The sequence below is a fragment of the Lipotes vexillifer genome, unplaced genomic scaffold (assembly GCF_000442215.2).
Source record: "Lipotes vexillifer unplaced genomic scaffold, Lipotes_vexillifer_v1.1 scaffold587, whole genome shotgun sequence".
Classification (NCBI taxonomy): Eukaryota; Metazoa; Chordata; class Mammalia; order Artiodactyla; family Lipotidae; genus Lipotes; species Lipotes vexillifer.
The window spans coordinates 1,091,151-1,116,481 of NW_006790779.1; the positions used below are offsets into that span (position 1 = coordinate 1,091,151).

A 25,331-nucleotide genomic window follows, 5' to 3' on the forward strand; every position below is an offset into this window, starting at 1 on the left:
TGGTCTATTCCTGTGGCCAATCTGCAGTGAGCAATATTTACCTGGTTATGTTACCAACACAATCAATGTTCACCTTTTTTTATTTTTTCTACAGGGAACCCACTTTATTTTTTTAATTTTTATTGAAATATGGTTGACATATAATGTGTTAGTTTCAAGTGTACAGTGAATTGATTGTTGTACATGTATATATATGAAGCAATATGTAATATTAGATAAAACAATTTCACGTGCTGAGAATCCATAGGAACTGATAATAAAAGTCAAAAAATTTTTTTAGTTTTAATATTTTTTATTGAATATAGTTGATTTATAATGTGTTAATTTCTGCTGTACAGATAGTGATTCAGTTATACATATATAGACATTCTTTTTCATTATGGTTTATCACAAGATATTGAATATAGTTCTCTGTGCTATACAGTAGGACCTTGTGGTTTATCCATCCTATGTATAATAGTTTACATCTGCTAGTCTCAAACTCCCATTCCTTCCCTTCCCTAGCCCTCCTCCCCCTGGGCAACCACAAGTCTGTTCTCTATATCTGTGAGTCTGTTTTAGTTTCGTAGATAAGTTGATTTGTATCGTATTTTAGATTCCACATATAAGTGATATCATATGGTGTTTGTTTTTGTTCTGTCTGGCTTCACTTAGTTTGATAATCTCTAGGTCCATCCATGTAGCTGCAAATGGCATTATTTCATTCTTTTTTATGACTGAGTAATATTCCATTGTGTGTGTGTGTGTGTGTGTGTGTGTGTGTGTGTGTGTGTATACACACACCACATCTTCTTTATCCATTCCTCTGTCGATGGACATTAGGTTGCTTCCATGTCTTGGTTATTGTAAATAGTGCTGCAGTGAACATTGGGGTGCATGTATCTCTCGAATTATGGTTTTCTCAGGATATATGCCCAGGAGTGGGGTTGCAGGATCATATTGTAGCTCTATTTTTAGTTTTTTAAGGAACCTCCATACTGTTCTCCATAGTGGCTGTACCAGTTTACATTCCCACCAATAGTGCATGAGGGTTCCCTTTTCTCCACACCCACGCTAACATCTGTTGTTGTAGATTTTTTGATGATGGCCATTCTGACCGGTGTGATACCTCATTGTAGTTTTGATTGCCAGCATCACTCTTCTTGCACTTTGGGGCCACTATTAAATAAAATAAGTGTCACTTGAACATAAGCACTACAATACTGTGACAGTGATCTGATAACCAAGGTGGCTACTAAGTGTCTAATGGGTGGGATCTGTTGGACAAAGGGATGATTGACGTCGTGAGCAGGACGGATCAGGAAGGCATGAGATTTCATTACACTACTCAGAACTTATAAATTGTTTGTTTCTAGAAGTTTCCATTTAATAATTTTCGAACCTCGTTTGACCATGGGTAACAGAAACTGCAGAAAGCGAAACCATGGACAAGGGGGTATTGCTGTATATATTACTTAATAGTTTAAAAAATAACTGATCATCAAAAGGTTCAAGATTTAGAATCAAAAACTCTTAGTTCAGGTGTCCAGTTCCAGGCCTCCTCCATTATGGCAGACAAGTCGCATAACCTCAGCAAAGCCTGTGTCCCCAGCCACCCACCCTATGAGCCACACAGTATTGTCGTGAGAGTTCATTTGGGTAATGTATGTGCAAGCTCTTTGTAAACTGCTAAGAAGCAAACAAATGATTGCTCTCCTTTATGTTACTATTAATTACTCACTTTATTAGAGGAAGTCGTTAGGTTGAAATCATAACATGGGTGTTCTACTTGAGAAAGCTTGCGTAGTTTTGGTCTCGTAATGATTTCAGGTCACGAGGAGGAGGAAAGCCTAAATTTTCTATTATCTACTCTACATGCTACTCTGGGATTCTGGGTTTCTCGGATTTTCCTCAGAAGATCCCTGACACAAGGAGAAAGGACTGTAGGTCTCTGGGAGTTGGTCTGCTAGCTGCGAGTAGTATGCCTCGTTTGTCATAATTTAACAGAACTTAACATTACTGTTTAGTCCAAGTCTCCAAGAGGATGTACCCCTCTACCTCTGTGGCTTCACATTCCCCTGGGTGACCACTGGGGTCAGTGGTGGTGGTGGAGGGTGTCCCCCATTTTGAGAAACACCAAGTGATATTTGGATGACCTTATGTAATGCTCTGAACATTAGGACGTAGGTGATGATATTCCAGTTTTGCTCAACTAAGTTTCAAAGAGAGAAATTTGCCTGAGGTCACATAGCTGGTAAGTGAAGGAACTGGATTTCACCCCAAGTTTGTTGGACTTCAAAGCACATGCTTTTGCTCAGCCCTGCCTTTAGAGTTGCAAGCCTACGTTGGCCTTTTGTAGAGTTCTTTTTTTATGTACTTGGAAGAAAGGATGCAAACAACATTCTTGACTTTCTTCTAGTTTTGATCCTTACTCATTGACGGTTTTGTCTCTGTTTTCAGCCAAAGCTCCAGACAAACCTATTCAGGTAGTTTATGTGCCCTCACATCTGTTTCACATGCTATTTGAGTTGTTCAAGGTAAGTGGAATTTAAAAACATGGAAAGAGGTCTTCATTTTAAATTACTTGGATTCAGGGCATAATGGATTCATCAGATTAGCATGAGAAAAAGGTTTTGCATAACCATTTTTAAAATTCTATTTCTGGTGCCCTGTGGGTTTTATAATTTGTACACTCTGAGGTGAAAATTTGCTGTGTATAGTATAGTCTTCATGAATATTAGTACATATTGATTTTGAAGCTTAATTGTACTTTGGTGGCTTTATGTAAAATCCATACTGTTTTTTCTTCAGATATGAGCTTAGAGATGCTTTTTAGTTTCCAGATCTGGCAAAGGTTTTATAGTCAGATCAAAATAAAAACATGTTTATGCATCTTTATGTTTCTGAACATTAACCATGTCGGTGCATTATCAGTTGTTCCAGTCCTGAAAGATACGTTAACACTTTTACACATTTGAGCCAATTTAGAAAATTCAGGAGATCTGACAGAGGCAAGACTGTCTATACCTTAAGCTGTTGCTTTTATTAACCAGTAGCTAATGGCATGTAAGTAGCAGTATTACAGGCACAAGGCATTTGAGCTAAAATTTCATTTCTTCCAATGTGTAAAACCCTAAACCAAACACCTGAAAAATCAGTTACGCTGATTTGCTTCCCAAAATTATGTCACTGATGTGACACTTAAGGTTGAGATGGGCATTCAGTTGTGAACTTGCTCTTCAACAGCTGTGGCTTTTTCACAATTTCTTTTCACCTGACATTTCTTATACTTTTTTTTTTTTTCCAGCCAAATGATTAATTTTTGTGGGAAGCATGAATCCTCTCAGGTTTTCCGCCTTCTTTAGAGGAAGGGTGCTCTGTAAGTGCAGACTGACAGTGGGACTTAAAGCACATGTCAGTGAGCCTCTGCACCCTCATTACACGTGATAAAAACATCCCTCTTGGTTAAGAGTTGAATAATTTAAATACCCTAAAGCAAAATCGAAAACAGGAAGGAAAGGAAAATAAGCATTTAGTATGGTGGATGAGACTAAAACGAGATAATAACAAAGTAAAGCATCAAGAAATTTTTCCTTGTTCTGAACACACGTTTGGTTACGTTCTTCAGAGGGGAAAAAAGTGCCACATAAATCAACTGATATTTGCCCCGCAAAAGAATTGTTGTGTATCGGTAATCTTTTGCCAGTTTCTTTTTTTAAAGTTGTAGTTTGTGAGTTGGTGGCATGCTAACAAAAAGAGGTTCTGTGATTTCAGAACTCAATGAGAGCGACAGTTGAACTATATGAAGATAGAAAAGAGGGCTACCCAGCTGTTAAAACCCTTGTTACTCTGGGTAAAGAAGACTTATCCATTAAGGTAACTCTTTATTTGTACGTGTACTTGAATTATCAGTTAATTTAGTAGTGTGTAAACATTGAGGGATCAAAGGGGAGGGAGAACTGACAACTGAGTGTCTTATTTGTAAGTGCTGCGCTTGGTCCTTGGCTTAAGCTACCTCGTTTAAACTTCATTGGAACCCCATTTTTTAGGGAGCTGAACAAGATCTCAAACCCAAGCATATTGGATCCTAACCCCACTTTCCCGCCTCCTTTGTTTTACACTGTTCACAAAGGGACCATATTTCGTTGGGGGTTCAAGCTCTTGCACGGTTTAGAGTAATCTAGTATGTACTTTATTTAATGAACCCCTTGCCTCCTACGAAGTATAGATCGATGACTTCTTGTTTCTCTTCCTTTTAACATTTTGTACATTACAGATAAGTGACCTAGGTGGTGGGGTCCCACTACGAAAAATAGATCGTCTTTTTAACTACATGTATTCAACTGCTCCGAGACCTAGCCTGGAGCCTACGAGAGCCGCGCCGCTGGTAAGCCTCTGAAACTGCTGCTAGAGGATAGACCATTCACTAGAGAAGGGACAGAGCTGGCTCTTTCCCCGGGTTGTCGCATTAGCCTTGTTGCATTTGTATGTTTCCCGCATGGTTTGAAGGAGGGAGAATTTTATGCCACTGCTGCTTTCTTTATGACTCTTTTGGACTCAGATTTCTTCTCTAATTTGTGTCTAAGAAACACTCAGAGCTGAGTACTTACCTCCCCAATACAGAGAAAAGATATTTCCCCGTGGTTAAGACTGCTTCTGGAGCACCATTTACCACCTGGCACTCCCTTGGAGGGGGTGGAAGTTTAATAGCAGGCGAGCAGGGAACAGCACAGCGTGTCTGGCTGCAGCTGGCCCTGGGCACTTTGGCGCTGCATACCGTAGAGGCCCAAATCACCCAGGGCCTTTGAACTTCCCCCGCCAAATTTGTTTATATAAATTAAAGTGTTAAATTATGAACACATTAAATTTTTTATATAAGCAGGAAACATATAGGTGGCGTATGCATTTTCAGAGCCCTTTCTGTCTCACTGTGGAAATAACCTTCAGGAAGTGAGGAAAGCCTCTGGTTACCATGGCAGCATTTAGATCCTAGTAGGGCCACACTTTCTTCCTCCGGCTGAGTGTTTCTAATTGACAAACAGCAACTGAACCCTTTGTCATTAAGCACAGCAACATATCTGTCAGTCTGCAAAATGGTTCAGAGTGTAAATTTTCATTTTCAAGTTGTACCTGACTGACAAGCACGTAAGATTATATTTTATATGTATGAATAAAATCCAACACTTAACATCATTTATTCTAGACAGGGTTTGTTAATACTGCATATTGAAAACGGAGAGGAAGTTGTTTACATAGGATTCCAGAAAATTCTTGAAAGATCAATTTGAAGGCCGTTGCCTTGACCAGTTTCTGGTACCTACTTAAATAAATGTCAAAAGAAAAAAAGACACTACAAGCAAATCTAGAACCTTCTGCAGTTGTTTAAAAGGAATATGGATCGTCTGTTACAGGTCTCAAAATAGCATCTTGAGGACAGCTGTGATGTCATCTTTTTTTTAAAATGACACTGAGCAATTGAAGTGAGAGAGCTCTAAAAAATGTGCATCCCACCTCCCATTTTATAGATGAGGGAATGAGGTTACTGGTTTGCCCAAGGTCATTGAGCTCATTATCGTCAAGCTGGTACTGGCCATGTCTGTATTCTTTCCAGTGTGCCTGGTGGCTCTCCATTTGAAGAAATGCTTCCACTAGCATCTCTCCCAGTTAGTCAACTCTCCTCAGCTTTTGAGCGGGCGTGTGGGTATATGTACTACTAGGAAACGTTAACTTCTTTATCAAACACCTTACTATGTTACAGCTCTGTGCCGTGACACACGCATTTCTTTTTCGGAAATGTCCTCCCAGACAACTCCTATTGATCCTCTGACACCCTGTCGGTGGACTTAATCAGAGGGGTCGAAGCTTGAGGAACAGCCCCTTCCCCTCCACTCCAGAGTGTTGGAAATTAGTCTCAATTATTCCTGTCAATATCGGAGACCTTTTTTTTCTTCCCCCAATGACCTGTTACTGACAGTCAAGGTTCTATGACATAGAGGTATAGGAGGGTTCTGGACTTGTTTTCTTGTCTCTAAGAATATATGGACTACCACATGTCAGAATATTGCAGCGTTCCCGGAGCCTTAGGAAGTAGCTCTTAGGAGATTGTTTTCTTTTCATTGTGTTAGCCTTGGTACGGTCAGATTCAACTCCCGTGCTGCTCAATTCAGTTGAGCAAAGAAATCATAGTGGAACTTTGGAATGATGTGGTTTACTTGGGTTTCTGGTTCAAATTCCACTTGATTTGGGATTTAACAATGCTAACAATTTGCTTTAAAACGTTCAAAAAGCGTTAGTCCACAATCGGAGTATTTCTGTTCTTTTCCAAACATGTAAGAAGTATTTTTGCAGGGTGAAAACAGATTGTTTCCCATAGATGAGTATATACATCATTGTAAAGTTTGGATGAGTAATTTATTTGCTTTAACTATGAATCAAGAGTTTATTTTAATCTTGCAGATGGTCCTCAGACTCAATGTGTTAGCGTTTTGTGCCTGTCTCACCGTATTAATTTTCTTTTCTCGATAGGCTGGATTTGGTTATGGCTTGCCAATTTCTCGTCTGTATGCTAGATATTTTCAAGGAGATCTAAAACTCTATTCTATGGAAGGCGTGGGTACTGATGCTGTCATTTATTTGAAGGTACTGCATCTTATTTCTGTTATATGAAGGCATCTTTACTTTTTAAAGCTATAAGTTCTAATAACTAATGGAGAATAGCACTATATCATCTCCTATATTCAGCTCGGATTTACTCCAGTTTTACGTGAAAACCAAGTTATGTCCTACCCTTGATTTTATGCTCAGATATAGCAAAATAGGAAACATGGAGAGGTAAAAATTTAAATATTGATTTTTAAAACCATAATTCTAAGTTGTGATTTTTTAAAAAATTGTATACCCATTGAAAGGACTAATCTAAAAGGAGCCAGGTTTTCATAAACTGAACTCTTGTAGTCTTTTGTTTTAGAAACTTGCCGGATTTCCCAAAGTTGCAAGAATTCAGTGCTCATAATATGGTTACCTAAAAGTCTGATCGAATAACAAAGTTCTCTGTAAAACAAGTTTTCTCATTCATTGGTGGAGTCAGACTTTTATTTACTTCTAAACTCTAGAATATTTGGAGTAGTTTTTGAATATGTAATATGGGCACATAGTACAAAATTTTAAAGCTACAAAAGGGAAAACAAAGTCTCTCCCATCAGTGGCCCAGAGCCACCTGGTTCTCTTTCCCAGGGGTGACCATGGATGCCAAGTTTCATGTGGATCCTCATGGAAGTTGATTCTGCATTGATAAAAATATGGGGGGAAATCTGATTTTTTTTTCACACAAACGATTATTTTAGCACTTTGCTTTTTTTTTTAACTTTCCAACATATCTTGGAGATCTTTCCATATCAGTTCATACTGAACTGGCTCATCCTTTTAACAGCTGCTTAGTGTGTTGTATGTTATATGATAAGATAAGCCGTTATTTTGAGTGTGTATCTTAGATGCCAATGCATATAAACGATATGCTATTTGATATCACTTTATGAGCTTATATTTATAAAACTACTGTGTATGAAACTATTTCTTCAGGGCCCTCTGGGAGAACAGTTGCCCAGTGAACAGTAGTGTTTGGTCTAAGACCATACAGTCAGGACAATTGAATATCTCACATCAGTATTAACTGAACTAAAATAGTTTTTGTTTTGCTCATGTGTACTTCAGTACTGGTTTTTCATGAGTGAATGTTTTTATTCCTTTAAAAAAGTTTTAATTTCATCCTGATCAGTCTAAGTAAATTACTAAAATGTAATTTTAATATAACTCTAAAAATATATATTAATAAGGTTTCTAATATTTGAAATAATAAAATTTGGGTATTTCATGTGAGCAGGATGACACTATGGACCTTTGGTGTCTATTTTTGTTTTTCCTTAGGCTCTTTCAAGTGAATCATTTGAGAGACTTCCAGTTTTTAATAAGTCCGCATGGCGCCATTACAAGACCACACCTGAAGCTGACGATTGGAGCAATCCCAGCAGTGAACCCAGGGATGCTTCCAAATACAAGGCGAAACAGTAATTTACCACTTTTCTTTCTATTATAAAGTATCTGATTTTTCTCCAGTGTGTACCAGCCAGATGATTGATATTTTCGGCCACACCTTTGTGGTTTTATCACTGGAAAAGCAAAGTGATCCCTAAAGAAAGAATGGAGTAGCTTTTTCACCCCAGACAGGAAGGATAGCAAGAATTGGGTAGCCAGAGTAGCAATTCCAATAGAGGCCTTGATGTTCTAGGAGTCCTTGTCCTGTGGAGGTATCAAAAGCAGTAAGCAGCGTTTATCCTGCCATGAATCTTATTTAAAAAGGAATTAATTTGTAATTTGTCATCATCCATAGAATTCACAGAAGAATGTTCAGAGAAAGTCTGTAGGTGGGTTGAAACTGGAAAAATAAAGAAGTTAAAATTATCAGTCAAGGTAAACAAAATGTGGTTTATCCATCTAACAGAGTATTATTATTCAGCCTTTAAAAGGAATAAAGTTCTGACATGCTACAATATAGATAAACCTTGAAGTCATTATGCTAAGTAAAATAAGCCAGATCCAAAAGGACAAATATTGTATGATTCCACTTACGTGAGGCACCTAGACACAGAAAGTAGGATGGTGGTTGCCAGGGCTGGGGAGTAGGGGGAAAGGGAATTTAGTGTTTAACGAGGACAGAGTTTCAGTGGAGAAAGATGAAAAAGCTCTGGAGATGGATGGTGGTAATGGTGGTACAACACTGTGAATGTACTTAATGCCACTGGACTGTACACTTAATAAAACATTTTTTTTACCATCTTAACCAGGTGGTAAATTTTATGTACAATTTACTGCAATAAAAAAAATGAAAAAGAGAAAAATTATCAATCATAGAATAACAAGTTTCACTACTTTGTGGTAATAAGGACAACAGTCCAATCTTTGGTTTCCAATTTTCTTTTTCTTCTGACTACCTTTAAGCTCCAACTCTGCTAGCAAGAGTAAGGGTTCTGATTATTTGTTTAATTTCAAGTAACCTTTTAGTAATAGAAAAGCAGTATATGAACATTGTAAAAGATTAGGAAATATTAAAAAGCAAAAAAAGAAAAAAAGAGAAACTGCTGTATTCCCATAACCCAGAGATTACCATTCTTAGAGCTTTATCTGTGTTCTTCCAGATATTTTGCTATTTGTATACATGCATATGTATTTTTCCCCAAATGAGATCATACTTTTCATACTATTGTACAACCTAGTTTTATATCATTTAACCATCTCCACCTTTCCATGTCAATACATTTTCATCATGAAAATTCCCCTGATTTGTCCAAACAACAAATCAGTTCCAAGACCCCATAACACATCTCGGTAGGTCTCAAGCTGTTTTTAATCTAGAACAATCTTTTGTTGTTGGACCATACCAGTTGTCCTGCAAAAATGTCCCACCTTGATTTGTTTGATTTTGTCTTTGAAGTTTTATTTAATTTGTCCCCCTTTCCCTGTATCTCCCGTAAACCGGAAGTTCATCTAAAGGCTCAGTGGAGCAGTTTTTTGCTAGAATATTTCATAAATACTATTGAAGAATTACACTCTGAGACCCATGATGTCTGGTTGATCCACCATTAGTAATGTTAAGACTGACCGTAATGCAGATGATGGCTGTCTGATCCCTGCATAGTATAGTTAATTTTCCCTTCTCAACCAGAAAGTAATCTGCGTAGTGTTATTTTTGTCGTGTTATTTCGGCACCATGCAACCATCACCTAATGGTTTTTAGCACCAGTTGATAACTCTGGCCTTAATCAGTAACTTTATTAATGTTTATAAAATGATGAGGGTTTTTTTGTTAGTATCATTCCTTTGACAATTATTAGCTGACATTCTCCTGTAAAGTTCTTCCTCAACAACTAAGGTCATTTAGGTACCTTTTGAAGCACAGTTCCTCCTGGCGAGGCAGGATAAGCATTTCAGTCTTTCCCTTTAATTACCAGTTTTCAAGGTAAGAAGTTGAGTTAAAAACCACCTTAAATTTGACCAGTGAGTTTCTGGCTTTCTCTTTTTTAAGTATTATTATGGATATTGTAGATTTTTATTGCTTTGATATGTTTTGATCAGTATTTAACATATATATAAAAAGTGTACAAATCTTAAGTTTATTTATAACTTAATGAATTTTTACACCTATATTTCCAGCACCTGAAAAGGCTGCTTTCTAGTCAGACTCTCTTCCTTTTTCCCTCCTTACCATGTAACAATTATTCCAACTCTGTCACCTATCACTATATCTGACTCTCTCACTGCTTGAACTTAAAACAAAAGGAAGATATAGTGTGTGCTCTTTTTGTGTCTGGCTTTCTGTGAGGTTCACCTATGTCATTGCATGTAGTGGCCATCTTTTTGATGCTAAAACTGGCACACCTTTGGCCATTGGAAGCTATTTTGAGCCAGATCCTTTGTGTTCCATTGATAAAACCGTATTCATCTTTGAAAGCTTCCTTGCTTTCTGGCCCAAGATGATGTCCTAGGCTCATCTTACACTTTGCCTAGAATGAGCCATTTTCCTCAAGGACTCCTGTTTCCTTTTAACGGGTATTAGAGACCCTAATCTGGGTGTTGGAGGTGTACATTATACCTTTTCTAGTCCCCTTTTCTGGGCAGACCTATAAAATACATATCTTTTTTAAGATCATATTGATATTTTTATTCGATTTTAACATTGTAATGTTTCTCGCTAATATTTTATTTTTTAATTTTTAAATTATTTATTTATTTATTTATGGCTGTGTTGGGTCTTCGTTGCTGCACGTGGGCTTTCTCTAGTTGCGGCAAGCGGGGGCTACTCTTTGTTACGGTGCGTGGGCTTCTCATTGCAGTGGCTTCTCTTGTTGTGGAGCACGGGCTCTAGGCGCTCAAGCTTCAGTAGTTGTGGCACGTGGGCTCAGTCGTTGTGTCGCACGGGCTTAGTTGCTCCGCGGCACGTGGGATCTTCCCGGACCAGGACTCGAACCCGTGTCCCTTGCATTGGCAGGCGGATTCTTAACCACTGCGTCACCAGGGAAGTCCCTCGCTATTATATTTTAATTGTATATATTTCCTCTTACTCTGAAAACCTTGATTCCTAACATAGTGCAACAGACAGGTATTTGTATGCAAATAGAGTTTATATAGCTTTGTGATTTTGTCCCTTTATAGTAGCATTGGTCTTTTCTGTTGAATGATATAAAGGCTATCTATATTGATGTTTATTCTTTTCTACGGAAGTACTGTGATGGACCTCTGTGCAATATTGCCGGACTGGTCACTCACCTCAAATGATGAAATCTAGAGGAGTTTGGTTTGTGCACATGAGTGTGAGTGTACACACAGGTGTGTGTAGACACATACGCACACCCTCCCTGGCGGAGATTAAGCTAAATTAGCTTGAAACCCGTGGATCAGTTTCCCTTGATTCCATCTTCAGTCCGTATGTAAGTCAAGTAGCATGTTGGGCATCAGTGTGAGCAGTTAATTCCAGCTATGGCTCCGGTAGGGGGAGTTATTTGAGTAGCACATAAGCAGTCTTTATAAACATTAAGGTCCGTTTGGATTGTTAAAAGATGGCCTTTGTTGATTATTGTTTTAAAGGCTGTTTAGGACTTCCCTGGTGGCACAGTGGTTAAGAATCCGCCTGCTAATGCAGGGGACATGGGTTCAAGCCCTGGTCTGGGAAGATCCCACATGCCGCAGAACAACTAAGCCCATACGCCACAACTACTGAGCCTGCGCCCTAGAGCCCTCAAGCCACAGCTACTGAAGCCGCGCACCTAGAGCCCGTGCTCCACAACAAGAGAAACCACCGCAATGAGAAGCCTGCGCAGTGCAATGAAGAGTAGCCCCCGCTTGCCGCAACTAGAGAAAGCCCGCACGCAGCAACAAAGACCCGATGCAGCCAAAAATAAATAAATAAATAAAATTTTTTAAAAGTCGACTTAAAACTTTAAATAGTTTAGGAGGTTGTATACTGCTGGCTAAGTTTGAGCCTTCATTTCTAATATCGTAGACAAATTTTAGCAGAAAGCAATTTTTAAGATTTTTAAATGGTTAGCCTGATATTTCAGTTACACAAATAGCATAATTGGTGGCCACCTTGGGAAAGTATTTTTAGTAGGAATGGTAAATTCACTAGGGGAAAGAGAAATCCTAAGAAAATTTATTTCCTAAGCAGATTTTTAATTACAGCTTTACTGAGATATAATGCAGCCTTTTAAAGTGTGCAATTCAGTGGCTTTTGGTATATTCACAGAGTTGTGTGATCCTCACCCACTGTCTAATTTCAGAACATATTCACCATCCCCCGAAGAAACCCCATACCCATTAGCAGTGATTCATCATTTCTAATCAGGTTTTTAACTGAGAGGAAAGAACTTTTTTAAAGTATATATAAGTCATTAAATGGTAATTCATTTTCTGTAGTAACCATAGAGAATAATTCTGAGATAAGGCACGGGTTTTTGAATCATCACTGTAACTAAATGCTCTGAGTAAGTCTCGGGTAAAATAGAGGAGGTTGTCCTCATAAACTCACTGGATATTCCCATTATTTTCTTTGTAGGGACAAGTTCAAGACTAACAGAACTTTGTAAAGAACTGAATGCTTCGGTCCTCTCCATGAAGAAAAGATGGTCTTCTGCAAGTCACCCAGAAAGAAGTCCTTTCCTCCACCAACTCTGCGTGTGGCACTATAGTTAATCCAGTGTTTGAATGTGTATTTGCTCTCTGTATGAGATGGACCTTTTCCACAGAAGTTTCCTGTAGCTACTTCAGATCTTCCACTAAAGTAGTAACTTGAGTCATTTTTCGTAGTACGTTGCCGTGGTTTGGTTGGCGCCTGTCATAAGGGGACACAGAACCTCGTTAGCACTCGCGTCCTCATACCTCTGTCCTCGTTATCATAGAGTGTCTACAGTCTCCCCAGATTTCTCAGCTCCCTCCCCACTGCAGATACAGCCGATCTCTACTGTTGCTCTTTGTGACCAAATACCCTGTTTGTCCCAAACCACCAGCTAAGGCCTGGGGAGTCTGGAAGTTGAGGGCGTCAGCTTAGCATGTCTTGATAATTTGGTCGCTGGGCCCTTCCTTTCTCTTATGCATCCCTCCTCGCTCTCTGATTTAGGCTTCGGCCTTCTTCCATCTGACCGGACTCTCATTGTGAGGTATATGGGTGCTTTCGTGTTAGATCTTCCTCTTGGATGCCTAGGTTTTATTTTGAAATTCATTTGTGTACTTCCATTCTGTCAATTAAAGCATTCCAAAAGTTGTCTTGGAATTTTTCACTTAACTGCTTGGTTTCAAAGATCTTAAGTCACAGTCTACCTTCTGGTCATTACCAAGTTCGTAAAGAGTGGGAAGTGGAATTTCTATGCTTATGTAACAGTTTTACCTCTGAATACTGTCCTTTTGTCATGTTATATTCCTTTGTAGTTTTCTAAGTCCTTCTGTGATGCACTTTACTAGTCGTAAAATAGACCAAAGGGAAAAGTTCTTTCTAGTTTATTTTGAAAAATGCCCCAGGTCTTCATAATTTATATTTTCATGAAGTTTAGCCGGTTTTAGAATTGTCTATCTGATTTTCAGCATAGTTTATTTTTTGCTGAAAGGTGGACTTGGCAGAGGACTTGAGGTGAGGAAAGAGGAGCCATGTTGTATTTACTATTAGAAACGGAAGCTGAGAGTCCAGATTAAAATTCACAAGTTATAAAGCTCCACAGGATGTGTTTCTCTTCACTATAATTTTTCGTATATTTATGATCTACTTTGACTTCCGCTCTCTTTTAACATCCATATAAATGTTTCCGTCCAGTGTTTAAGTATTGAATTCACTGAGTTCAGAGCTGTCAATTGTAAAGTATTCCTCCTCCTTTAGTTACAGTTTTTCCCTGGGTGGAGTTGTGCTCTGACCAGCTGCGCTTGGCTTGATGGCACCTCTGTTTCTCTTAGTTCCACCAAGTCTGATATTCTTTCATTTTACTATGTTACCTGAGCTCATGATTAGTTCCTTCATCTTTAGAAAGACCTCATCTCTCCCATCCTTAGAAGGCTCTCATCAGGGGACTCATAATTAGTCAGGTAAGAAAAAGACCGACGTACTTCCAAGATACGGGTGATGAGGTGGTCCGTAAGGAGGTCTGTTTCCTGAAGACTGAGTCAGTGTCTTGGGAATGGGGCTGTTCCATATGATTGTTTCCTTGTGGTATAAAGATGTAAAAATAACAGCCCTTTATTTTTAAAGACTCCAGCTTTCTTGTAAGTTTCAGATCATCTATCAGTATCTTACTTGGCCTGCATTTCCAACCATAGCCCTTCACACTTTCACTTGCGATATACTGTAAGGGAAGGAGGCAGCAGATTCGGGAGTGTTCCCTCCTGCCTTGTTCTGTGTGCTTGAGGAATTCCCATTGATTGATATGCCCTCACCCCAAGCTCCATGTAAAGGTTGCAGATGGAAAAGCTGATGTGAAAAAAGCCTATGATATTCCTCCCTTTTTAGGTCTTTTTCAAAAGTAAAGATTTCTTTCAGTGTTTTTTTTTTTCAGTGTTTTAATGACTTAACTGGTAGTCCTCTACTGATATACTTTTTGGCTTAGTCATATCCATCTGACACCAGGACAGTCTTGCCTCACCTGTCTTTGTTTTCTGCGTTAAGAAATTAACTTTGCTTCCGAAGCAACCATAAGAAGAGTTTCAGAATATCTTGCATTCACACAATTTAGCTGCCCCAAGTATCAATTTATCCTTCCTGATGGCTGTACATCATTCTCTGAACTTAGGTGCATCCCTCTGGCTGGTTGTTGTGCTTTGTCTCTATGTATCTGGTCACATTTCTACATGTTGTAATGTACCTAGACATTAACCGTCTTTTCAGCTAAATTTGTTTAGTCCTCCCAAATTGCCCTGCGTTTCCCTCTCATTTACTCAACTTTATTTTAAGTATTTGGGGACAGTGTCTACTATTTGAAGTAGGACCTGGCACATACTAGGTGCTTAATGAATATTAGCTGAATTAGTGAATGGAGATTGACAGACATTTACCTTGGATGGTGGGCACCGTCTTTCTAAGTTCTTAAAACTGTCTTCGTTTCCGTATTAAAAATAATTCAGGTCAGGAGCTGTGAGCTGTGGAAGTACTGAATTTCCTTTTTATAGTGCTAAGATGTGACTTGAAAATGGAGAGAAACAAGAGGAAGGAAGTAGTGATGGATCCATGGGAGCCATCTGATCGTTTCTTTGTCTCTGAATGACTGATTTTGACTCCTTAATATAGTGGGTTCTTGCCATCCAATCGGGTGACATGGTTTTATACCCTTGCTTATAGATTCCAGAGAACTTTTGCGTACAGCATCCTATTTGATCCTTCCAGTGCCACGTGGTGGACCATGCAGGTATTATCTCTCTTTTTCACATGAGTTCCAGAGCAGTTCAGTGGTTTGCCACGGTGGCATGGAAGAACCAAAGTGAGTAGTTGGGTCGTCTTGTTCCTAGGTCCATGCTCTCAGCGATGCCCCAGGTAATTAGCATTATCTCTTTTTTGAGGAATTTCTTGGGTATATTAACCCTCAAGGGTAAGATATAAACCAAAATTTTTCTGTAGTGTCAGAGAATTTCATTCAGGAAAGGTTTTCTTTTGTGTGTTTTCATTTTGGCATAGTTAGTGGAGATAATCGAATGGATTTGGCGGCTGTTACCTAGAAGGGCAGCCGACTTTAAAGTGTATAACTGTAGGTAATTACTGGAGTTATGTAGACTTAATTCTATGTTTGAATGAACTCAGTGCTCACTGCCAGCCTTCTCATACAATGACTCCACATTCGAGAGTCGATGCTTTTATCTCTCGGTGGACTGGATTACAGTTTCAGTTGGATTTTCTCGCATAGTTACAGGTGCCTTTCTGTTGCCGTCTTTTATGAACAGTAACTTGGCTGTCTCTCAGATTCTTGGATCACGTCTTTTTCCCCTCAGTTCTTTGGAGACATCACTCTATTGTCTTCTAGTGTGTGGTGGGTCTGAGAGGGCTGAGTCCAGACAGATTTTTCTTCCCCTTTTGTAGATGAACTGCTTGTTTGCCCTGAGTACTTGTGATTTCTTGTTTATCCTTGAAATGCAGTAACTTCATTCGAGTGTGTCTCGGGGCCAACAGTTATCTGTTGGCTTTTTCTGGTACTCAGTGAGCATCAGACATTGACGTTCGGGCCTTCCTGCGTTTCTTACCGGTTTATCGACTCTCTTGTTCAACAATCTGCCCCTATATTGACTCTCTGTTCTCTGTCCTTCACATTTATCTTTCCTTTGATTGCTTTTGGTCTCCTTGTCTTTCTTCCTGCTGTGTGATTTTTTCCTCAGGTCTTAACCTCCCATTTCACTGATTCTGTTTTCCGTGGTATTGATTCTGGGCCCCAGTGCTTGCCATGTGGCTTTCGTTTCTGCTACAGTTTTCTTTTTTTTCCCCCTCTGTGTCTTTCCTTAGCTCTGCCAGCTTTTTCTCTCATTGTGTTTTCCTCTTTGACTCCTTTTTTCGTTTCTTGGGAAGCTGAACTCTGTTTTTGTGGATTCTGAAATGATTCTATTTCCAGAGTGTGTTTTTCTGTCTTTTGCTTCTTTCATTCCTTTTGTGTTATTTTGCTTTTTTCTTGTTGCAGAAGTATCGTGATGGCTTTTTTCTGCTTATTTGTTGGTCTTTGCATGGGACCATTTCTATCTGCCAAGAAGAGTGTGGATAAATCCTCCTTGACTCCTCCTTTTTCAAGTGAGAAGCATTTGCTCACCTGCGCCCCTGAACTGTAAGGCTGGATATTGATGGAATGTAATGGCAGAGGCTGTCTTTGTTTTCCATTCTGCTATCTGGACGCGGGGGAAGGAGGAGTGAAGCAAAGCCTCCTTGGAGTGCCTTCCGTGGACACTGTTGAATCCTTCGCCCTGCGGGGGGGGCGCTGGGTCCCAGTGCGGGAGAGGATTGCCCTCGAGTTTCCCCATGTCCATTAGATGTCGCCCCAGCAGGAGTGTGGTGGGTTCGTCCCTCTGCTCTGCTGGATTATATGTAGTCAGTGTTTGTGTGTTTGGCTCCAGAGTTACTGTTTCTCTCCTCTGCGCACAAACGGCGCACCTGAGATGTCAACCTCTCCTCCTGGTTTTTGCTTCGGGAAACATATGCCCACGCAGTGTGCCCTCAGCTTGTCCTGACCGCCACCAGGCTTTATTTCTCCAAGTTAAGAAATGATTGGTAGAGTCCTTTGGAACGCTCTCAACAACTGCCCAGCAACTGTGGCCTGCTTGACAACTTCGAGGACCCTCCTCTGATTAGTCGTCAACTTGGTTGTCAGACACTCTCCTGGAGTCCTCGGTATGGGGTGGTGGCTTTTATTAGTTTCCCCATAGACAGCTTCTTTTTCAGCTTTTGGATGTATGTGTTGAAAGGCAGGGGCACTTATATAAACATGAATTTACTCTGCCATCTTCCCAGCAGTCCAGCTGCCTAAACATTGACTTTGAAGATAATGTCCTTCCTAATCATAAGCTATATGTTGGTCAACAGATGGAACCAATATCACTAGTAGGAAAGCACCATTAATAACTTAATACAGGATTTTTGTTTGTTGTTCTTTGTGGAAAGATAACTTTTAACTTGGGTTCCTGGTCCATTGATTAGAGAGATCAGTACCTTCTGGTTTGAAAACAGGGGGCATGTGACATTTTCATGAACTTAAAAAGTTACCAGCCATTGACAGTGATTTATTAGTTAATTAAATATGATGGAATATTTCAAACTAGCACATAATCAGAATTATCAGGAGAAGTTTATTTTTTACTAACAAGTTGCTAGTTGAGCTGCCCAACGGAGGGTGGTGACCCCGTGAGAGCTTTACTGTGACACAGGTTTTCTTACCTGTCTTTTCATCAGCCCATCTTAAAATGTGGTTCATTAAGAAATAGAAAGGAGTTAAGTCCTCATCAGGATGATTTTGCTGATATTCGTGAATACACCTCGAGATGGTTTGTAGGTCTGGGACCTACGGTCACACAAACTGACATTTCAAAAGTGCATTTTTACGGGGATCACAGATTGGGGGTTTTATTTTGCCTATTTGTAGGATTGAAGCCTCCTTTCCTCAGTGGGCAGCATATTGCACTGGGCACACTTTCCTCAGATCACTTCAGAGCCGAGCACAGTGATCAAGGAGCAGGGGTGACAGCCTTGCTCAGTGCATCTAACTCCACCCTGTGCAGTGCCTTCCCCTCAGGTCAGACAGAATGTTGGTCCTGGTTCCGTCCTGGTGTGAAGTGCACAGTGGAACACGTGTCCACGTGTGAGGGACGGAAGAAGTGAAGGTGGCAGACAGAGGAGTTGTGGAAAGGAAAGCCATGTTCATTCCTCCCTTTAAATAATAGCGAGCGTCTCCAGCGCGCTAGAAGTGCCCAGTGCTGGGCACGTGGCAGTGATGACAGCAGACGGAAGTCCTGGCCTCGCGGGGCTCACGTTCGGGCTGGGGGATCAGACGAGACACTCAACAAGGAAAGTTTCTAGTACAGTTGGGAGAAAAATAAAGGCGGGAAGGGGGTTGCAAAGGACGAGTGGTGGTGGAGGCACCAAACCCTGTAACTGTTGTTTTCATTGTCACGGATGGATGGGTTCCTTGGACGAGGAAGCATTGGTGAGCCCTGAGTTCTTGTCTCCTTTGTATCTGTTCATCTGCCTCTGGAGAGGCTGTCTTCTGGGCCTGGCTCCGCGGGGCGCTGTGACTTTGGGTCCAGGAGCCAGCTGAGCCCTTTGCGGGGAAACGTGGTAAGGTGAGAGGAGCCAGCTTTGATCGTCACATTGCACCGAATGGTGTGGACTGCTGTTTCCTCGTAACGAAAATGCAATCAGAGCAGCTTCCAGATGTGTCTTTGTAGAACTTCAGAAATCATGACTGAAACCAAATCTTCCCAATTCCAGCTTCTGGCTGATGATGCTGGAGTGAAAAGAGCTGCTTGTCAGGAGGACGTGAACGCTTGCGAACTGGTTTGAGACGTGGAGGAAAGGCTTAGCCGAGGCGGCTTCCCTCTCAAGTCCGTAGGTTGGCATTAGCTGTGTTCAACCCCCAAAATGAAGAAAATAAAATGACAGCAATGTCGAGGTCACAGAATCCTTGAGAAACCATTGTTTCTGCCTTTTCTTTCATCTGTCTATAAAACCGGGACTTGAATTGCCCAGGATCCCAGTGACGGGGTCAGTGGAGCCGGACGCGGGCAGCTACTCATGTTGGGACACAGGTGGCTCTTGGTGGTGGTACTGCTCCGTCGGAGGCAGCAGCAAAGCCGGGGAGGACACTTCGGGTTTTCTGACACCTGCCTGGCTGGTCCCAGGGAGGGTAGAGCCGAATGCTGGAGCAGGAGAGGGGATGAGTTGAATTATTCCCATAAGTAGAGCCAATTTGTCATCCCTTAAATTGACTTATTTGCGTATAAATGAAAGCACCTTAGGGCATCACTACTGAAAGCCTCCAAACAAATGTCTGATGCAGTTAAGTGCCTGCATTAAAAGAAAGCCCACCCCTTATCTCGCATTCATATCCTCGCAGTGTTTAATAAATCCGTAATAGTATTTGACTTCCCCTCTCTGTATCCTTTTCCCTCCACCACTGCCGACTATGCAGGGGTGGCTCACTTCCCACTTTGAAGTGGTGACTTCAGTCTTTGATGGAGTCTGCACATCTCTTGAAAAGGTTAAGCAGTAGAGCTTGATGCCTGGAGTCCCACGGTCCAGTTTGGACTATTGGCAATATTTTTGGTGGGATTTTTTTTAACGTTAGAGAAATGAGTAGTAGATTTGTGGTAATAGTGGATCCAGGAAGCTTGCAGTGGAAAAGAGGATGAATTTAACCTGAAAAATATTTCTCTGTTCTATAAATCTCTCAGTGACATTTCGATTAATCAAGCATAATTAAATGTAGTTAGATTTTTGTCAGATTGTAGTTGAAAATAATATTCATCTATGAAGAGGGTAATATATTCTGTAGAAATTTTATTAAGCACTTTAGTTAAGCAAACACCAAGGAGAATAAAATCAGCCTCAGGAAGGTTAATTACTAAAAAAAAAACAAAGTATAGTAGATTATGTAAATCATTTTAATTTTGAATTACCATGGCTTGAGCTTTCATTTACATAGAGAGGTATTTTGGATTTGTTTTTCATTATCACATTTTCCAAAAGTACAAAATTGTTACTGCATTCTTTAAAAGTTCTCATCATTTGAGGATTCCATTATGTTTGCTTAACTTTTTCATGTTACATAGTTTCCAAAACTGAAGAATTGCAGTTGCATTCTTTAAAATGCAACTATTTTGGGATCCCACTAAGTTTGTTATAATTGTAAGAAGTCTATTTTTATTTCTGTACCTTTAAAGAAGTGATCTTTTAAGAGAAGTATTGGGAGAGAGAATGTATGTGAAAGCATCCCGCCCGTGCCTGGCCTCTCCCTAAATAAAATAAATTTTTTTTTAATAAAGTAGAACAGAAGAGTTTAGACTATAATGATAAATCTTTTTATTTTAGTAATTTCTTTAAAGGGAGAAGTGAAGAGGTCAAATTGATTTTATAAGTTATATTTTTTTGTACTCAGAGAATTACATTTTCACTACCCTTGCATATCTCAGGGATAGCCTTTGATAAGAATCCCCATGAAAATCTCTGAAAGTCTATCCTGGTGTGCTCAGATTTGATAGTTCTTGTCTAAATTTCTAGAGCTAGAGTTTCGAAAGTATTGTCATCTCAGGAACACAAGATTACCCAAGAAACTTGAACTTCGCTCTTATCAGCACTCAGATTCTATGTGCTTCTAGGCTTTTTCGTAATAAAAGGACACCTAAAAGTCCTTGCTTTAGTAGGTATACAAAGACCTCTTTATCGCGCTTCTCTGAGATTTTCATAGAAAAATCCTGGAATTTGATTTTGTTGATAATTTTGCTTCTTGGCTTTTCAGTGAAGATTCTGTTTCCCATTGGATTTGAATCCTTTTGGGATAATAAAATTTAACTTAAAAGCACATTCTATTAAATAATTCTAACTTTTGCCAACCTCAGAATGGCGTGCTGACTTTTGCAAATGGGCCAAAACAGCACAAATGTCAAAGATCATATGTACTCTAAGCAACATGTTCGCCCTGCAGTTAGCGAAGTGAAGAAATGTCTAATCCTGGCACTTATGACTGGCTTAATGGCTCTTCAGTTCATGTCTGCCTTCCAAATTCATTGAAAATGACACATTTAGAATGGAATGCTTACTGATTACAGAACTACTTAATGTTTTAAAATATTCTTACCTTGAGATTCTTTTTGGGAGAAAATGGAAAGAACCTTAACATTCAGTTCTGTTTTGGCTCTTCATATACGCCAGGCATTAAAAAGGCAATGACAGGGCTTCCCTGGTGGCGCAGTGGTTGAGAGTCCGCCTGCCGATGCAGGGGACACGGGTTCGTGCCCCGGTCCGGGAGGATCCCTCATGCTGCGGAGCGACTGGGCCCGTGAGCCTTTGCCGCTGAGCCTGCGCGTCCGGAGCCTGTGCTCCTCAACGGGAGAGGCCACAACAGTGAGAGGCCCGCGTACCGCAAAAAAAAAAAAAAAGGCAATGACGAAAGTGAAATCTCATTGGAAGTCAAAGGCATTTTTCCATTTGGCCATGCTTGATATACAAGAGGAGTGATGAGGAGTTGGCGAAAACAGGCAGGATGAGTATAAAATGTTATATTGCTGTTTATAATACATCATGGCACCCCTTTCTTATAAATTCCATCTTCTTTTGTGATTTGAACTTTTATATCCATGGGAAACCTCAATCAGTATTTTAAAAGGCACTATATTTACATTAAGAATTGGCCTGTGCCTTTATCTAAAACACTGCTGAGGTTACTATTCCCCATGTTTAATTAGAACAAATGTTTTAGAATACTTACAGCTACAGCCTGTAAGTGTAGGGATCTGAAAACACTGAAAACCACCTGCCATTGGAGAGGGACCAGGCAAGATCACGGGCTTCGCAGCCTGGCTTGCCGATCACCATCAGGATGCAGGTTTTGCCTGGCTGTTATAACCAGCATTAAACCTAAAATAGAAGGGGCTTGCCAAGATCCTGTATCTGCTCCCTTTTTATCTAGCTGCCTGTGTAACTCTTCCAGGGGAAAGCATCACGTAAAGTCCTTTGATATCTTGCTTTTTACTTTTAAAATTCCTGTTAGAGCTGGCCTGTGAATTTGACCAATAAGTTGTGCATATGCTTAAAATTCTTTTTTAGACTAGACCAAACTAAATGTATCGTGGCTCTGAGGAGACAGCCAAGGCAGGGTTTACCTAGAAAGTGTAAAGTATTATGTATTTAAAAAATGCAAGTTGGCTCTATTCAGTGTTGGAGGAATTGAGCTCTGTTGCCTCTTCCATTGTTTCTCTTATGTTCCTTGTTGTTATTCTGTCCTCTCGCTGTGCTGCACCGGAACCGAATGCTCCACTCTGATTAAAAACCCAGGCTGTGCTCGAGTCCGTCCTGGACGACATGACACATGTTTTAGGAGAGTGAACCCTATCACTTTAGCGTCCTGGCTAACCCTGATCTCTGCAGAGTTCCTTGGTGTTAAAATCATCTGAGATTGTGATTGCTCCTTCAGGTTTATATACTTCATCATGCCACGTGTTGGTCTAAGTTCACATCCTCACGAAAGTACATGAGTACTTGTAACTTCAGTATTTCCCAGATGTAGAACACAAGTTGTGAATAGTTAAGAAATGCTTGAACCAAATAAGAAAAGTCAACGTGGAGTAAAATATACCGTTGTGAACATATTTAATGCTGCATTGAAATGTAAAGTCACTTGACTGATTTTTTCCATCATAACTCCTTAACTCATAAAAGCAGTGTCTAAAGTGGGAACAATAGCTGATTTAACAAGAGAAGAAGAGTAACGTGTGTATGAAATGAAAGTTCATTGCAGTGTTTGTACCCCTAAGTCCAGATCTGACCTGGTTGGCTTTGGGCAGCTGTCAGCTCAGTTACAGTGAAATGTACGCATGTGTGCGGTGTTCACGAGCTGCCTTGTGGTTTGTAGAGGGAGGCCCGGCCCCTCGTGTTCTGTGCTGTTCTGTGGCCTGGCTGGTACACACTGTTACAAGGGAAGAATTACTTTGGTTTGAGGTAATTTGTCGCTCCACGTTCCGTGGAGAAAAGTGGTTTGTTTTTGTGATTGTTGGAAAAACACGACCGGGGAAGTGTGTGGCTCAGATCATGTTCCCCATCAGTCGCGGAGCCATCCTTGGTGTGTGTCAGAGCCAGACGAGTCCTGGAGCACATGGACAATTGTGTACTACAGTCATCGAACAATAAAGTGGTAGTTGTGTTTCACTGTGCGTCAGTGTGGTCTTTTCCTGAGCTCTTGTCTGTAGTCTCATCCGTCCCACCTGTAAGCTCCGCCTTCTGCTCGCTCGGTTTCTGGAATTCAGTACATGAACAGCACCAAGCACCTTTGCAAGTTGCTGGGAATAGGCAAGAGTACATTTTTAAATGTTTATGATCACTCAGAGGAAAAACACGTTCTTTGGATTCTCTGTGGCAGGGAACATACAGCTCACCTTTTGGGGGAACATCCTACTGGCAAAATAAACTGCTTAACGGTGAATCGTTATAGTGGTAGTTTTCATAATATGATCCAGGGATTGGAGAAAGGGGACTATATAATATATTGGCCAAGCCAGGACACTTTTGACAGTGAGAACGAGCACTGTTAATAATTATGCTGTAAACCACGTCAGCAGATGTAAACTGGGACTGTCCTGGACAAATTGGGATTGACTGGCCATGGCCCACCTACCCCAGAATTACCTGAGATGCTGGTTAAATGCAGATTCCTGGGCTCTGCCTCAGCTCTTCTGATTCAGATTCTCTGGGGTGGAGGCCTAGGAATCTTGATTTTAACAAATGCCCCAGGGGAATTCTTTTAAAAAATGTAAGTTGGAAACTGCTGCCTTATGCAGAAGGTAAAAAACTTGACATTTTCAATTAAAGAGCTGTTGGTTCCATGGTCTCTTCTGAGGAGCTGGTGCAGCACTGACACCAGAACCCAGTGCCTCCAAAGACACTTGGCTGCACTTAGGTTCTTCCTGACTAAGAGATGGGGTCTTCGTGTTATTTGCCAATGTGCCATTCTTTTACTAAGTCTTCAATGATGAATGGGTGTCTTTTTTCAAATCTGAGAGCCGCACAACTGCCTGTCCTGTGTTCTCATCACTAAAAAACAAAACGTCTAGAAAGTTTGAGGCAAGAAACTTGGGTTTGGATGATTCTTGGGGAGTGTTAATGTCAGGAAATCAGCATGTTTGCCTTGGTTCCCCTACCAGCTCCCTGTTAACTGTGCTTTAGTATCTTCATCTATTAAATTAGGGAGTTGGACTGCATGGTTTCAAGGTTCTTTCCAGGTCTGATGTTACAGGGCTCTCTTTAAAACCTAAAATGTGAAGCAATTACTAATCAGCTGCTTTCATGTTGTGCTGTATCTTGCCCAAAGAATACCAAACCACTGACTCTTGAAAGTGACAGTGGTTTTAGTTAGAATTCTTAAATCGTCCATCCAGCAGTCACTGTGCTAACGCATCATTCACATCTGGGGAAGAGCATTCTTGTAGCAGCCACTCCTGCCCTGTTTGAAATTCAGCAAGTAAGTATGGTTTAGACTCACAAAGAGACCCTCACTCAAGAGTCTGTGGTTGCATGAAGCTGCTGAAGAGCATTGCACTGTAGTGTCCGTTTTTACTTCCTTGTCCTCGTTTCAGAATTCTTTCCAGTGGCTTAACAATGCATGTTTACAAATGATTATCTGCTGATGTTTTCAGATGTTCATAGTAACAGAGACGTACTCTTTGTTCACGTGAATAAATTATAAAGCATCACATAGGAGGGGTTGCCTCTGTCCACCGCTAGAACTCTGTGATGATGGGCATGTTCTCTAGCTTTGCTGTCCAGTATGGCCACCACTAGCCATACACTTAAAAAAAGTACACTTAAAATGTGGCTAATTCAACTGAGGAACTGAATTTTTAATTGGTATTCATTTAAATTCAAATAGCCACCTGTGGCTAGTGGCAACCATATTGGACAGTGCAGCTATGTACAGCCATTACCCGTTGTTGCATTTTTTTAAATTAACATCGAGTACCCATTTTCACCAGTCATTGGGTTGGGTGCTTGACAGTACCCTTGTCATTTCTAAATGTTGGTCTTAAAATGAATCCTTTGTCTTCTGCCCACTGATGACACTTTCATTAACATAAGAGTCTCTCTTTGGATAAGA

At 40.4% G+C, this 25,331-nt stretch overlaps 1 protein-coding gene across 1 annotated transcript in view; it reads left to right on the forward strand.

Moving 5' to 3' along the window:
• Positions 1 to 13,288, forward strand: part of PDK3 (pyruvate dehydrogenase kinase 3) — a 67,116-nt gene extending 53,828 nt beyond the window's left edge. Inside the window, exons 7-12 of the mRNA XM_007463970.1 lie at positions 2,440 to 2,516; positions 3,754 to 3,855; positions 4,256 to 4,366; positions 6,505 to 6,618; positions 7,903 to 8,042; positions 12,584 to 13,288. Coding sequence (XP_007464032.1) covers positions 2,440 to 2,516; positions 3,754 to 3,855; positions 4,256 to 4,366; positions 6,505 to 6,618; positions 7,903 to 8,042; positions 12,584 to 12,614 — 575 coding nt within the window. The 3' untranslated portion in view covers positions 12,615 to 13,288. The remainder of the gene's footprint in view (positions 1 to 2,439; positions 2,517 to 3,753; positions 3,856 to 4,255; positions 4,367 to 6,504; positions 6,619 to 7,902; positions 8,043 to 12,583) is intronic.
• Positions 13,289 to 25,331: the final 12,043 nt, after the last annotated feature.